The sequence below is a fragment of the Amborella trichopoda genome, chromosome 9, assembly GCF_054954075.1.
Source record: "Amborella trichopoda isolate Santa Cruz 75 chromosome 9, AtrichopodaSantaCruz75HAP2 v2.0, whole genome shotgun sequence".
Taxonomy (NCBI): domain Eukaryota; kingdom Viridiplantae; phylum Streptophyta; class Magnoliopsida; order Amborellales; family Amborellaceae; genus Amborella; species Amborella trichopoda.
The window spans coordinates 6,733,575-6,750,893 of record NC_142344.1 but is presented as its reverse complement, the minus strand read 5'-3'; the positions used below and the strand labels follow the sequence as shown (position 1 = coordinate 6,750,893).

Genomic DNA, 17,319 nt, shown 5'->3' with positions numbered 1-17,319 from the left:
AACATGCGATGGCATGGCGGGGTGGGTATTTGCTACATTTTTTATGTGCGTGGGCACTTGTCTCCCTACGTTAACCATTTCCCCCTCCTAAGATAGTATTCCGGCCTAAAAGATGCATGGTCTTGGTTGGGTAAGTTGTTTTAAACAAGTCGATTTAGATTGGAATCATCTAATGTAGATTGTGAATTGGTGAGATCGGCCTTGTTCCTACTATATATTGGGAATGACTGGTTGTTTCCAGAAAGAGACTGGTCTAGCCCCACCTTTTATCTTTTATTAATTTTAGAGGGAGGTGCCTCACTTTAACTGCATTTCATAGTTGGATGCAATTTTAACACACGCGTGCACACATACACTCTCTCTCTCTTATTGAGAGATAGTGGTAGAAATAGAAAAAGATGAGAGAAACAAAGCCGTTATGTGACTTCTTGGAAGAAATACTAGACAGAGAGAAATAGAGCCTTCTTTCTTTTCTTTTTTATAAAGGGGGAAGAGAGACGTGAAAGAGATGAGAATACCAAACCACTTTATTGGACCCCTCCTACATAGGTAGTTTTTGCAATGAAAGAGGTGAGCAACCGATTAAAATATATGCTTGAGAGACTTACTCAAATTTATATACCCATTGGATGTGATGTAATCTACCTCATTAAGTACCTTGAACAGTATGACTTACTTAGATTTATATACCCATTGGATGTGATGCAATCTACCTCATTAACTACCCTGAGCAGTATCTTGTCGCAGTGGATTCACTCCTGTTTAATATGGCATAAAGAAATACTATATAAAACTTCATGCGGAATTAGTCATTGAGAAAACATCTTTAGTCTTTAGTCCACCTACCATAACAATTTTTTATGAGATTGCGACAAATAGATCCGTTATTTTTTCTACATGGAGGTTATAATCATTCTTGTCCCTTAAATTTCAAATTGGTGGCTGCAAGAATTTCATTGAATTGACACAAAATCTTTTTTTAAAAAAAAATCGGACTTCGTGACTCATCCCAAGCCATCCAATTTGACATCTAATGAATAAAAATTAATTGTGACCTTCATATACAAAGATAAATAGTCTCTTTATAGACAATCATATATATATATATATATATGGGTGAAAAAGCTAATGTGAGCCAATGGGCTCACAAGAAAAAATAAGCCAAATGACCCAGATTGAATCTGAGCCGATCTAACGATCACGGATGCTCGATAGTGTTTGAATTTTGAACAGTGATTTAGTGAAAATATAAAAACAATACCTCTGAAACGTTTTCAGGGTATTTTGGTCAATGTTTCATGTAAAATATTTTTTTGATATTTTTGGTAGATTCACCCATTTTTGATGAACATACGATCCAAATTTCAGGTCATTCTAATTTGTAGAAACAAAATGAAAAATAAAATACTATTAGACAATCGTGACCGTGCGATGAACTTTGGACGGTGATGAGGAAAGACGAAATCACTATTCATTTTCGTCTATAGGCATTTTGTAGTATCTTCTTTTATATATATAGGAAACAACTGGGATTAGCCCACTAGCTCATATGAACATATGCGCCCAACGGCCTAGAATGAATCTGGGCCGATCACAGATGTTCGGTAGTGTTTGAATTTTATTTATTTATCTACAAATCCAAATTACTAAATTTTAAGTTTGCGTTAAAAAAAATAGGTGAATTTTTTAAATATCAAAACAATATTTTACATAAAATAAATTGACCAAAATACCCTTGAAAAGTTTTGGGGGTATTTTGGTCTTTTTTTTATTAGGTACGCATTGATGAGAAGAAAACACACCTAAAATTTCAAATGATTTGGATTTGTAATATATATATATATATATATATATATATATATATATATATATATATATATATATATATATATATATATATATATATATATATATTTGTTCTTTATTATTAACTATTTGTTTTAATATTCCACCTAATCCTAATTCTGATGCATCACATTCAATGATTTTGAAAGCTTCTGGGTCTGAAAGACATAAACAAGGTAATTCTTTAGATTTTATTTTGAGTTTCTTAACAACAGTAGTATGTATATCTGTCCATGGAAGAGGACTCTTTTTTAATCTATCATATAAAGGTTTGGCGTCTATTGTAAGATTTTTATAAAAGTCTACAATGTAATTAAGACATCCTAAAAATCTTTGTAATTATTTTTTGTTTAAAATTATGTCTGGAGATTTATCAACAAATTGTATTGATCTTTCGATTGGTATTATAGTTCCTTGGGATAATTGAAGTCCTAAAGATAATTCGGCTGGGTCAGAGTGGTCTGCTCTGCCCCCCTGCAAAAATTCTCGTGTCAAAAAATCACGTAGAGCATTAGAAATATCTGTAAGATGTTCAATGGTAAAATCAAAGGCAGATAAGATAGCTTGCCATCTAGCAAATATCTGTTTAGACACTAAATTTTTCACATCTTTAGCAAGAATGTCTTTTGCAGCTTTACAGTCAGTACGTATAAGAAATGACGAAGCCCCAGTCTAAAAAATCAGGTAGAGCATTAAAAATACCTGCAAGATGTTCAATGGTAAAATCAAAGGCAGATAAGGTAGATTGCCATCTAGCAAAGATCTGTTTGGACACTAAATTTTTCACACCTTTAGCAAGAATATCTTTTGCAGCTTTACAGTCAGTACGTATAAGAAATGTCGAATTAAGAATATCACCTTGAAATTTGGTTACACAATGTACTATGGCTAAAATTTCCTTTTTTACAGTAGAGTAATTTTGTTGTATAGGATTCCAAGCCTTTGAAGTATATTTGACTAATTGTTCATTATTATTAACTCTTTGTTTTAATATTCCACCTAGTCCTAATTTTGATGCATCACATTCAATGATTTTGAAAGCTTCTGGGTCTGAAAGACATAAACAAGGTAATTCTTTAGATTTTATTTTGAGTTTCTTAACAGCAGTAGTATGTATATATGTCCATGGAGGAGGATTCTTTTTTAATCTATCATATAAAAGTTTCGCATTTATTGCAAGATTTTTATAAAAGTCTACAATGTAATTAAGACATCTTAAAAATCTTTGTAATTATTTTTTGTTTAAAATTATGTTTGAAAATTTATCAGCAAATTGTATTGATCTTTCGATTGGTATTATAGTTCTTTGGGATATATGATGTCCTAAAAATCTAATTTTTGTTTGGAATAAACTTATCTTTTTTGCAGATATGTCTAGTCTTGAGTGTTTTACTACGGTTATAAAAGCATTGATATGTTTTATATGTTGGGGTATATTTTCAAAAAAAATTAATAAATCATCGATGTAAACTATCATAAACTTCATATAAGGATTAAATACATCATTCATTATCCTTTGAAATTCTGATGGAGCATTTTTTAATCCAAATGGCATAATATTTCATTCATATTATCCAAAAGGGACATTAAAAGCAGTTTTATACCTATTTTCTTCTTTTATCTGTATTTGCCAATATCCATATTTTAAATCAAATTTAAAAAAGATACATGCATTTATTAGTTTGTCTAATAAATCTTATATATATACATATATATATGAGTAAGGATTCTATGAGACCCTCCCAATCACTATTAAATATAGCACAAATCTCTAAAAAGGTTATCACATGAGTGTGGGATTTGACTTTTTTAGAGATCTGTGTCAAATTTAATGGTGATCCTTTGGGGTTCTACATGCATGGGCATGGGAGGGTCACATAGGATCATATATATATATATATATATATATATATATATATATATATATATATATATATATATATATATATATATATATAGAGAGAGAGAGAGAGAGAGAGAGAGAGAGAGAGAGAGAGAGATGCTAGGGTGAGCCCACTAGCTCACAGGAAAAAATTAGCCCAACGGCCCAGATTGAATCTGACCGATCTGATGATCATGGATGTGTTCGAATTTTAATTTTTTTTCTACAAATCCAAATCACTTAAAATTTGGAGAGTATGTACATAAACAAAAGGTAAATCTTTTAAAAATATAAAAGTAATAGTTTACATGAAATAAATTGACCAAAATACCCCCCAAAAATTTCAGGGGCATTTTGGTCAATATGTTTTTCACAAAATATTTTTTTGTATATATTTTTATTAGGTGCTTCTTGATGAAAAGAACACGCCTAAAATTTTAAGTGATTTGGGTTTGTAGAAAAAAAATTAAAATTCAAACACTACTAGACATTTGTGTTCGTCAGATCGGCCTAGATTCAATCTGGGCCATTGGGCTTATACTATTCTGTGAGCTCGTGGGCTCATCTAATATTTCTCTCTCTCTCTCTCTCTCTCTATATATATATATATATATATATATATATATATATATATATATATATCGAAAAATGATGGGATTAACCAACGGCCTAGATTAAATCTGGGTCGATCTAACGGTCACTATCTCATTTCGTATTTGAATTTGAATTTTTTTTATACTAATCAAATTAATTTAAAATTTTAGTCTTCCAAATAGGAGAATCTAATAAAATTAAAAAAAAAAAAATTTGCAAGAAATAAATTTATCAAAATACCCCTGAAACGTTTCGGGGTTATTTTGGTCAATTTATTTTTACGAATTATTTTTAAAATATTCTTATTAAGTGCGCCTTGATGAGAAGAATGAATGCCTAAAATTTCAAATTATTTGAATTCGTAGAAAAAAATTTAAAATTCAATCACTAAATGAAGTTGTGACCGTCAGATTGACTTAGATTTAATCAGAGCCGTTGAGCTCATTTGAGTTAATAGTCTAATCTCAGCATTTTCCATATATATATATATATATATATATATATATATATATATATATATATATATATATATATATATATATATATATATAATTTAAATAACATATATTTGGGGGCTATCAGTGTGAATTTATCAAAAAATAATAATTTTGTAAACATGAGAGTTGAAGACATTTGGGGTGTGTTTGATGTTTGAATATTTTGGGAGTGGTCGGGTGTGTTTACATGATTATTTACATGATCGTTTATTACACTTGTACGTGCTACACACGTAATCCCACTACTGGATATAAATATGTAGATTCATGCAAATTCAAGAATCGTCCAAGTTAGATTCAGATAAGGAAAATTGTTTCATACGGGCTGGACCGCATTTCTACACATGCAGTCCAGAAAGTGTAAAGCATCCATCTTAAAGATGGATGCAAGTCGGTGTTTCATCTAAAAACAATGGAAACTAAGGGTCCAAATGTTTTCTTACTAGAATTATTATTTCTAGTTTTTACAATTTATTTATTTTTTCATATTCATGATCTCAATATTAGAGATTACATGACCTTAAAAATTAAGTTTTAAAATTCATTTCAAAAATAGATTTATTAAAAGGCCTGTATTTCTACAAATACGGGCTTGGCCTCATAGAAACCGGGTCCTTCAAATAATTGGAATCGGTCTCTGTCGAGTTCCTATATTTTTTTGGCTCTAACAACTTAAACTAGTGGCCCTAATTAATTTATATGAAATGTAACAAATGAAACTTTTCTAATTTCATACTTTTCTTCATTTGTCACATTTCCTTGCTCTTTTATAAAAGATTCCATGTCATTAGTATTGGTCAGTTGCATGAAATAGTAGGTCAAATCTTGAGGCCACCTTTTTAATTGAAATTTTAACTACTTCAAAAAAAAAAAAAAGGTCAACTCTTGAGGGACCCACAGTTCTCCAATTCACATACATCCAAGAGAGTATTATTGGACAAACATAGAAGGAAAATTGTTTCATGCGGTGGGGACCGCATTTCTATATTTATAGTCTTCGAGGTATAAAGCATCCATCTTAATGATGGATGCAAATAGGTGGTCCATCTAAAAACAATTGAAACTAACTGTCTTAATGTTTTTTTAATAGAACTATGATTTTTATTTTTAAAAATTTATTTTATTTTTTTATATTCATGATCTCCATAGTAGAGATTACATGCCCTTAACAATTAGGTCAAAAAAATCCATCTCAAAAATAAATGTTTAAGTGATAGATGTCCAACATAAAACTACAAACAAATAAATACAAAAGAGTACAAATACAAGTCACGAAAGTTTCCTCAAGATGGACTGCAACCTTTTCGACTTCAACCTCAGATATAAACTGTTATGATTAATTTTACATCAGTTCTATGAGATGTCCAAGTTTACCAACACAACGCATTAAACATCAGCAAATACCAGGTAAGTGACAGAAGACCGTATATCTATTCTTAAACATCAGCAAAGACCACGTAAGACACAGAAGACCATATATTCTGTGCATCTTCTCTGTTCACAAGTCTTCCCATGTTTTGAACTTTCATGGGCTTTCAATCCCCTTTTTTTTCTATGCAGAACCCACTATTCTCTCTCATCCCAAACCTTAAAAATCTTTCATGAAAATCCTGTTCTCTCTCTTCTCAATCCTCCCTATCATTTCATTTCTGCTAATTCCTGCACAACACACTTATGAGAAAACTATACTCTCTATAAACAGTTCTTGTGATTTTCATCTGCGTTCGAAATTTTGAATCTTTGGGAGTCCTTCAAAACCAACAATGAGAAACCAATACTCTCTGTTACTTGTCATTTTTATGTCTCTCTTGCTCTCAATCTCAATAGCTAATGCAAAAATGGAGAGGTTAAACAGAGGATCATCTCTCCATGTAGAGTCGCACTCTGACATCCTTGTTTCACCTGACGGCTCCTTCTCAGCCGGGTTGTATGAAGTGGGCCTCAATGCCTATTCCTTCGCTATCTGGTTCTCCAACTCTGCAAACAAAACTGTGTCATGGATCGCTAGCAGAGACCACCCGGTTAATGGCCGACGTTCGAGACTCTCTTTATGGAAAGATGGAAACTTGGTCTTAATTGATGCAAATGACGCAGTTATTTGGAGCACAAACACAAACTCAACAAGCTATGCAGAGCTCCTGGACACGGGAAACCTGGTTTTGAGAGACTGTAATGGTCGAATCATCTGGGAAAGCTTTGAATTCCCGACTGATACTCTCCTCCCAAACCAGCCATTCACAAAAGGCAAGAGATTGATCTCAAGTAGAGGAGAAGGTATGTATTCCCCTGGCTATTTCAGCTTCTTTTTCGACAATGACAACGTGCTTAGAATCATGTATGATGGTCCTGAAATTTCAAGCATATACTGGCCAAACCCAGATTACACTGTATGGGTTAATAAGAGAACATCATATAATAGCTCTAGGTATGCTTTCTATGATGAATTGGGGAGGTTTGTTTCTAGTGATAGATTTGAATTCTATGCTTCTGATTGGGGTTCAATGCTTAAAAGGAGATTAACAATGGATTATGATGGTAACCTTAGGCTTTATAGCCTTAATGAAGCAACAGGGCTTTGGTCAATTACATGGTTAGCCATGGCAGAGCAATGTAGAATTCATGGACTTTGTGGAAGAAATGGGATATGTACTTATAAACCACAGCCAACATGTGCATGCCCCCCATATTATGAAGCAAGTGACCCAAAGGACTGGACAAAAGGGTGCATATCCAAGTCCAAAACAACCTGTGATCCTCTCAAAATCAGGTTTATAGAGCTTCCTCAAACTGATTTTTATGGCTACGATATCAACTATACTTTGCAAACAACCTTTGAGGCCTGTAGAAACAGATGCTTAGATGATTGTACTTGTCAAGGTTTCATGTATAGAATTAATGGGGATGGAGGGTGTTACTTCAAGAGTGTTCTCTTTAATGGATACACATCTACAAGTTTTCCAGGAAGCATGTATATAAAAGTCGCCATAGATGTAGCCTTAAACCATATTGGTAGTCAGAGCACAGGTTTGAGAGAGCTTGAATTGAAATGCCCAACTGGTGTAGCTGCAGTCACAGAGGGGCTCGGAGTTTATGGGGAGATAAAGAGTACAACTCTTATGTTGTATTGGTTTGTGAGTGCAATTGGTGGGATTGAGATCATATTCATAGCGGTCGGGTGGTTCTTCCTTTATCGGAAACATGGTGTGCCTGAAGCCATAGAAAAAGGCTACAAGGGTATATCAAGCCAATTCAGGAGGTTCACATACAAAGAGCTTAAACAGGCTACAAGCAACTTCAAAGAAGAGCTTGGAAAGGGGGCTTTTGGTGCTGTTTATAAGGGGGTTTTGAGTGATGGTAGGGTAGTTGGGGTGAAGAGGCTACATGATGTGAGGCAAGGTGAGGAAGAATTTTGGGCAGAAGTGAGTACAATCGGGATGATATACCACATAAACTTTGTGAGGATGTGGGGCTTTTGTGTTGAGGGTTCACATAAGCTATTAGTTTATGAGTACTTGGAAAATGGGTCGTTAGACAAGCACTTGTTCTTGGAGGGAACCACTCTGGACTGGAACCAGAGGCTTGAGATTGCTCTAGGGACAGCAAAGGGCCTAGCGTACTTGCATCATGAGTGCCTAGAGTGGGTCTTACATTGCGATGTAAAACCCGAAAACATACTACTAGATGCATGTTTCGAGCCCAAGATAACTGACTTTGGGCTGGCGAAGCTCCTTCAGCGAAGAGGTGAAGGGAGAAACAATAAGTCTATTTCATACTTTACAGGAGTCCGCGGAACCAAAGGGTATATGGCGCCGGAGTGGACTCTAAATCTTCCTATAACAACAAAAGCAGATGTTTATAGCTATGGAGTAGTTTTGTTAGAGATGGTGAGAGGGCGTAGATTATCAGGGCCCAAGGTGGTTGATGGCCGCGAAGAAGTCGAGCTTTGGCATTTGATCAGGTTTGTCAAGAGGAAGATCGAGTTGGGAGAGGAATGGGTGGAGGCAGTGGTTGATATGAGATTGGAGGGCAGGTTCAGCTCAAGGCAGGTAGAGGAGGTGGTGAAAATAGCTCTATCCTGTGTTAGAGAGGAGAAAGAGGGGAGACCAACCATGGATATGATCGTGCAGGCCCTACTTGTATGTATAGATATTAATGGGCTATGAATTTTTGCATGATTTGGCTCATAGATTTCCAGAAATGAATGTTTTATCATTGGCTTTTAGAAGTGGTCTCTCTCTCTCTCATATTCTATAGTTGATCTCTTTTTCATCAAGAAAATTCTCATACTTTGGTTTCAAACTTTCAATTGACATTGTTGGTAATACACGCTCATGGATTTGAGTTTGCCTTAGTTGGCTCTTGGTATGGATCATGCACAATCATGTGCTTTATGCTGTCTTAGTGATGAATTATTAATTTTATTATTATTAGTTTTGTTTGAGTTTATCTTTTAACTCAATAATAGGGTGCGCAAGGATAATTAGGTGGGCATGAATTTATCTAATTTATATTAATCAATTGGATTGGGTTAGTTTAAGAGTATGAACAGATAAGGTTAAATTAGAAGAGCTAGTTTAAGTATGTAAAAAGATAAGGTTAAATAAAAAAATAGTTTTTAGGCATTGGATAAAAAGGGAGGGTACATGAGGTTAAAGGGAGGGTACATGAGGTTAAAGGAAGAGAGAGAAAATAGCGAAAAAAGATAAAAAGGAAAAGTGTAGAGAGATAAAATTTATGCTCACCTAATTATACCTGTGCACCCTATTATTGAGTTAAAAGACAAACTCAAAAAAACTAATAATAAGAAAATTAATATTTTTTTTTTCTCTGCATCACTTAGTTAGTTGCACATGCCAGAAACAACATTTACAAACTTGGCGGATTCAACTTGGACTCAGCCTAGTTCAATGCTCGGTACGTTACCGAGTCGAGTACCAAGATACAAACTTGAGTTATACAAAGAAAGAAATTGATCAAAATACCCATAATTGACTCAAAACATGAGAAATTAGTTATTTTCTAAGAGTATTTTGCCTTTTGGAACAGAAGTGCATTACGAATATAAATATAATAAAAGTTTACCCAAGTCCCACACCCATGTGATAACTTTTTTAGAGATCTGTGTCAAAATTTAATGATGATCCTTTGGGGTCGTACTCACTTGGGTGTGGGAAGGTCCCATCATTACTAATATAAATATATATATATATATATATGAAAAAAGCTAGCAATAGTTGGTGCAGCTATAACGAATAGTAATATAGGTAGAATCCCACCCGCCAGATCATCATCGAGTGGTTCAAAATATATATCACTATTTTAATTTTAATTTTATTTTTATAAATTTGATTAAGGTGAAATTTTTGGTGTGTATACCTAACAATATTGCGCACCATATAAAATATAAAAAAATTATTTTTAATAATTTAAAATGACCAAATTACCCTTGTTATTTTTCATGAGTATTTTGATCATTTTATATTTTAAAAAATATTTTTTATATATTTTTTAATTGTTTACCTTTTTTTTTTAAGATACACGTCTAAAATTTCATTATGATCTAATTTCTAAAAAAAATATTAAAATTTATATAGTGATATGCATTTTGAACCACATGATGAAGATTTGATAGTTGAGATTCCAGCTATATTACTATTCATTATAACGGCCGAGCTATTGTAAGGTTTACTATATATATATATATATATATAGAAAATATCCTGTCATCAGCCCAATGACGTACTGCTACAGTAAACGCCAACGGCCCAGATTGAATCTGGGCTGATCTGACGATCCTGGATATCTGGTAGTGTTTGAATTTTAATTTTTTTTCTACAAATTGAAATGATCTAAAATTTGGAGCCTGTATACATAAAAAGTATGTGAATCTTCGAAAAATATAAAACAAATATTTTACATGAAAAACATTGACTAAAATAACCCTGTAAAGTTTCGGGGGTATTTGATCAATTTTTTTTTTACGGATTATTTTTTTTATATTTTTATTAGGTGCGCATTAATGAGAAAAACATACATCTAAAATTTCAAGTGATTTAGATTTATAAAAAAAATAAAAGAGGTCGTGACCATCAGATCGGTCCAGAATCTCGACCATTGACATTTATTGTAGTGGTAAGCTAGTGGGCGTACAGAATCTACTCCTATATATCTATATAGTGGGCATACTGAATCCACTCCTATATATCTATATAGTGGGCGTACTGAATCCACTTATATATATATATATATATATATATATATATATATATATATATATATATATATATATATATATATATATATATATATATATATATATATATATATATAATTTTTTATTTTATTTTTCTCTAGTGTTCAAGAACTTACCTCGGCATAAGGGACGAGTCCCTTGGCAAAGGCGAGTTACCTCTAGATAAATTTTAAAAATAATAAAATGTTTAAAAATAAAAGAAATGCAGTAAAAGTAAAATAAAATTAAAAACAACATTAAAAAGTCCAAATAAGTTTAAACAAGTATAGAAATAAATGGATTAAAAAATAATTTATAGTTAGGGATATTTTAAAACATTTATTAAAAAATAATAATTAAAGTAGCGATTATGGCGAAACACACCCACATCCAAATTATATATTGGAAAATTTATAGCTTGAATTTTAGTTGAGCTCTTTTTTTCGCCTCTCCAGAAATCTAAGCTAATGTGCCCTTGAAAAATTGTTATTACAAAAGCCCCTCAAAAAAGTTTGATTTTACCCTCCTATCTTTTTTTCTCATTTTTTTTTCTAAACTACCCCTACTTCGGACATTGAAGGTTGAACTCATAATCTTACTTGAGACCTTGAAAGTTTGTAGTTGATGTTTGGAGAAAAATTAACAAAAGGTGTTAGCTATAACTTTTTTGATGAATTTTTTTTTATGAATATAAATTTGGGCAATTAAAAAGGTGTCAAATGTCAATTTAGACCTTAAAAGTCTAAAGTTGGTGCAGAAAAGAACAACAAACTAGAAATTTAAATTCATACCTGAAATTCTATTTCCATATCCTCTTATGAAATTTTAAGTTCTAAAAATGATACAAATCAAACAGATCTATAAACACTTGAAAATCTTGTAAAGAAACTATATAGATAATGTATTACAGGATATAGTAGTTTTGAACTTGAAATCTATAATAGGTGATACCTTATTTAAAACTTTTACCATTGAATTAACCAACTACAATACCCTTTAGAAATAAGATTGAAATACAAGTAATACTCCATGAAGTGCTAAAGTTATGTTAGAAAGGTCTAAAAAAACTTGAAAGTGTTACAGTCGTACATAATCAAATTCAACTCTTTTCAACGACGACTATTTTAATTTTCAAATAATAGATATTAATGTGAAGTACTTCCTTTCCAATTTTCTTTTTATGGAATTGGTTACTTTCTACTTATAATGATGCGTTTCTTAAACTCAAAGAGGCCACCATATAGAGTCCGTTCTAAGCCAAATACGTAGCTACAATCAATATGAGAAAAAATGTGTAAAATGTATTAGTTCCTATTATATCAAATAGGAGAATAAAATAGCACCACCTGAGTTCCTCACAACTCTACTGATCCTTACCGAACCTGGATTCCGAGAGAACTCCTGTCAAAATTTAACTTAAAGCAATTCGAAAAAGGTGACTTCCATCTATCTTTAGGTCTCAAATGTATGAAAGAGTTTCTAACGACCTCCTTCATATTTATCAGAATGTCCAATTTTGAGACACCAACTCCGTCATTTGTAATAAAAAACCAATTCCATAAGGTATTTAAAATTCTCTCGTCAACCTCATCTTGATTCAAAACTCTACACTCAAAAGTTCACCTATGTCTCTCCTTCTATACAGCCCCTGTGAATGCCTATCAATCAATATTAACCGTATCCCCACCAACGGAAAAACCCACCCCCAGACAAAAGAAGTAAAAGCACAATGAAGAAAAAGATGGTTCCTGTTTTCACAAACCAAGTCATAGCCATAAGTCGAAATTAGTGTATATAGCAATAATTCCAAATTACTAAGGACCTTTCTCAAATTACTGTATATATAGCATAATTTCAAATTGCAAAGGTTCTGTTTCTCTCTCTCACAATTGAAACAAATTGTAACTCTCAACTCATAATGTACTCTATTCTTCATGTGACTGTGTTACGCTAACGTAAACAATGTTTCAAATGTTTGAACCCAACCCTGGACTCACCAGGCGTTCCATTCCAATTTGCTGGGTCCAAGTCAAGCTATTCCCCAATTGGATTCAGTTGTGCTTGCAAAAAAAATTTTTTTAAAAAAAAAAGAAAAAAAAAGAAAAAAGTAAATAAAAGTACAACGGAAGAATCACACAATTACAATGTTCTTCAAATCCAAATCACCTTCTCCTTGAACTTGACCTAACTCAGGAATCACCAAAGTTGGCTCGGTGATTTTTAAATTAAGCATATAGTTGATATGAATATGCAGACGCATATGTACATGTGTCCTCTCTATACTATCCAATTTTGCGATGCATTTTGAGTCTAGTATTTTATGTATATATAATCTACAATACGAAGATCCTTAATATGTAAAAAAAATTAAATTTTTTTTTAAAAAATTGAAGAATAAATCTTGACCATCCATTTTGATTTTTTGTGGGAGCTCTACTTTTTTGCGTCTTCCTTTAAGACAGATGCTTGCGGCATTAGAGGGATGCAATTCTACAATTAGGGGTGGCAACATGTCAGGTTCAAAGGTTGGACGCATGCCCAAACCCGTCAGGTACTGGATCTATCCTGTCGGGTACATTGCCACCTTCCTGATGAGTTTTTTTTTTTTTTTTGTCTTTTTTTTACCGTCATATACCCATATTATTGGCAACAAGATCGTGGTCCCCCATAATTAGATTTCAAACTATCTCATTTGTTATTTAATAGCTAAATATGATTATGAGTTCTTATTATATACGATACTTAATATGCCCAAACGAATAGAGCTTGAAATATTTTCTTCAACAATACATCGGCATTAGTCGGGTACAAATTGGGTCCAACCGGATGTGAACCCTAATAGTGTTCAGATCTAAGTTATGGACCCGGATTTGACCTGCCAGACCCATACACATACCCATATTAGGTATACCCAGCCGATCCCGGGAATTGGGTCCATTGCCACCGGTATCTACACTTGCGTCTCGTCTCCTGACGCCGTGTACACTTTTCCTTAAATTAGTAGCCATAAGTACCTAATATTTGAGACCTTGTCCAGCATGTCTCATAAATAATTGTATTCCACAAATTAATGAAGGATGAAAAACAAAAAAAATCTCACCATTACCATTTAATAATAATACCAACGTCACGTATTGACTGTCGACTAATGTGTACCACACATTTGCAAGAAAACGGAGTAAGAATTCCGTGACCCACACGGTATTTTCAACGCCATGGTTACCTAACCCTTATTCTTCAAGAAAAGAAGGTGTATACTATACTCTTGTGGGAGCATGTAGTATACATTTACTCCCTCTCTCATAGAAGATCTACTTGGGAGAAATTTATTTATCTAAAATTTCGTGAACTGCTTAAGAATCTAATCACTAGATGGTCATTTCGAAGGGAAAACTTTGAAGTTTGAGTTCTCTAAAACTTAGATCTCGCCCTTTAAAAAAATGGACGGTCTCTATCCAATTTTGAGATGCTATTTTTTTTTTTTTCAAGCCCAGAGAGAGTGCGGTTTGAAATTTTTTTTTATTGAGGTTAGTCTATAGGTTGAACATGTTATATTTACAAATTTTGGGTCCTAAAAGTGCTTTTACATTTTGGCTTAACCTTGGGAAGTAAATCAATAGTATATGCTTGTATGGGAGCATGCATTTTGGCAGTCTGATATGTGTAAAACTGTAAACACAACTTCATAGGCGTCTTCTAAAGCAGCCGCTGCAAAACTTTGCTTGTATATTTACTATATATTTTACTTGTTTCATCAGTTCATAATACCACACCTATCTCTCTTTCTCTTCACTCTTTCCCCATGGCCAACCTCTTTAACCCTAGTTTTGTCTTTCTCCTCTCTCTCTTCCTAGCTCATCAAGCCACTGCCACAAGCCACCACCACCATGATCTCAAATCTCTCCATTTCTCTCTCTACCAACAAGAAACGATCAACAAGACCGGTTACATCGTCGTAAACGGAGTAGCCGGTCCGCCCGTTGGCCAAACGACCACTCCCTTCGGCACGGTATTCGTTTTCCGCGACCACTTAACACTAAGGGCTAATGCTTCATCAAAGGTAGTTGGGATATCAGAAGGGACCTCCATAACTTCAGCTCTAGATGGCCTTCAGAGCATTTCTGTGGCCAAGATCACACTAAAGATGAAAGGAATGGTTGGATCTCTCTCTATATTAGGAAGTGTGCATAACACTAGAGCCTCTAAGTTGCCAGTTGTAGGAGGAACTGAGGATTTCATGTTTGTTCAAGGGTATATTGTGTCCTCTCCAGTTGATTTACAGGGTATAGATGTTACTTACAAGGTTGAGTTCCACTTATACTGGCCTCCCTATGCTAGCTTTGCAAAGTTTTGAGGAATTGGAGGTGCAAATGTAGGGATTTTTGGTGTTTGGAGGTGAGATCACCTATTTTTATTTTCATATAGTTAGTTTTTTGTTTGATCTCTCTACTTTTGTCTATGTTTTTCTTTAATAAATCTTTTGAGATACGTTATTTATAGGGCTACATTCCTATCAAAATAAGTCAAGCCTCAGCTTATAACTCATCAAAAATTACAATTCAAGTGTTGAAAAACCTCTAAATCGATAATCTCTGCTTGAACATTATGGTTGTAAATTAAAATTAGGATTTTTAGTTCTAAAAATAGTATATATTGCAACAAATAATCCAGACCATCCCTTTCACCCTAAAATAAGTGTTATCAGATCTGCAAGATCTATACTTTTTTTTTATTTTCTTTTCAAGTTTTATTGTTAGTGTTGAAAATTGATCTTAGAGCCATCATGAAGATTTTCGATACCCCAAATGCCTTTCCGATGAGGATTTTGAGATGAGGCTTTATTTTGTTGTCATAAAGCTTAGGTCCTATCGAAACTTCATCCCGTAAATTCTATTTCCCTTGATGATATTTTATTGGGTGCCGTTTCCATAAGGTTGCAACCTTAAACAATCCAACTAAGGTGCACCTTCAAATTTTATCATAATATATATTTTTGTTGTAAAATGCTCTTGAAATTACCTCAAAATCTATGTTTATATCTAATTATAAAATTTTAAATTCAATAAATGATTAAAATCAAGTAGATCTATAAATATATGAAAATCTTGAAAATGGACTGTGCAGATAATATGTTGTAAGATGCACTATTTTTGAGACTCAAAATCTTTTTATTTTTCATAGTCATACATCTCGATGTCGAGATGATCAATCGCATGGTTTTTCAACATTAAAAAAAACCTTTTTGATGGATTTTTGAGGTGCATCCGTAGTTCTACATTTGAATGTTGCAACCTTATATAAACTTTTTTCTTTTTTATTTTATGCTTGGAGGGTACAACAATGACATTATGTTAGAGAGAGAGAGAGTTTTGTGTTTGGAATTGCATCCAGCAACGTGGGCAGAGAGAGAGTCATTCGATTTTATCGAGATCTTTGATGTTGAACCAGGTTTTGAATATTTGAACTTCGAATTATTGGGGTTGCTTTTATAAGTCCCCGACTCGGACTATTCTCGTGCTGGCTCCCTCAAGCACCTAATTTTTATGTAGGTTTTGAATCCAAATTTGTTAGAAGTCAATGATATACGCTATGATGATCATGGCTTTATATAATAAAATAAAATTTTAAATCATTTTTTTGAAATTTGTTTTTCTATCTATTGAATAAGAATTTTTAGCTGTGGAGGTTCTTCTTAAAGATGAACTTTTACAAGTCAGCATGGTCTGCTGGCTCACAAAATACTTTCCTTAAATTATTACTCTTGAGTGCTTGCTTGGAAAAGAAAGAGGAGAGATAGAGAGGAATTGCACCCAGGTAGTGTGGCAGAGAGAGAGAGAAATCATTCAATTTTATCGCTATCTTTAAAGTTGAACCATGGTTTGAATCTTTGGGCTTCTATAGACTATTAAATACCAAAAGGGTGCAATTTCTATAAAATTGCAATCTTAAACAATTCAAAGTGCACCTCCAAATTTTATCATAAAATCTAATTTTGGTGTAAAAAATTCTTATGATTACCCCTGAGGGAATAAAGATGTAGAAATGTAAAGTTGTTTTAATGTAGAAATGTATGGTTGATTACCTCATAGTGGTTTTTGATCCAAAAATTATTATGATTACCTTAAAATGTAGAAATAAAGATGCACCTAAAAAATCCATTGGAAATGGTTGTTTTAATAATGTAAAATCCTCTAATTGATCATCTCGACATCAAGATATATGTATATGAAAAAAACATGATTTGAGTCTAAAAAATAGTGTATCTTGCA

The 17,319-nt window shown here is 33.0% G+C and overlaps 2 protein-coding genes across 2 annotated transcripts; both read left to right on the top strand.

The window, feature by feature from the left end:
• Positions 1-6,228: 6,228 nt before the first annotated feature.
• Positions 6,229-9,043, top strand: LOC18424092 (putative receptor protein kinase ZmPK1). The gene has a single exon (XM_006828647.3). It carries the CDS (start codon positions 6,582-6,584, stop codon positions 8,979-8,981), a length of 2,400 nt encoding a protein of 799 aa, XP_006828710.2. The 5' UTR covers positions 6,229-6,581; the 3' UTR covers positions 8,982-9,043.
• A 5,710-nt stretch (positions 9,044-14,753) lies between these two features.
• LOC18424660 (dirigent protein 1) lies at positions 14,754-15,569 on the top strand. Its single transcript, XM_006828646.4, has one exon. The coding sequence runs from the start codon at positions 14,853-14,855 to the stop codon at positions 15,402-15,404; it is 552 nt and encodes a 183-aa protein (XP_006828709.1). The 5' UTR covers positions 14,754-14,852; the 3' UTR covers positions 15,405-15,569.
• The last annotated feature ends 1,750 nt before the right edge of the window (positions 15,570-17,319 follow it).

What these genes read in the sequence shown, in the direction of transcription:
- LOC18424092 (XM_006828647.3), top strand. Translation starts at nt 6,582, where the DNA reads ATGAGAAACCAATACTCTCTGTTACTTGTCATTTTTATGTCTCTCTTG.
- LOC18424660 (XM_006828646.4), top strand. Translation starts at nt 14,853, where the DNA reads ATGGCCAACCTCTTTAACCCTAGTTTTGTCTTTCTCCTCTCTCTCTTC.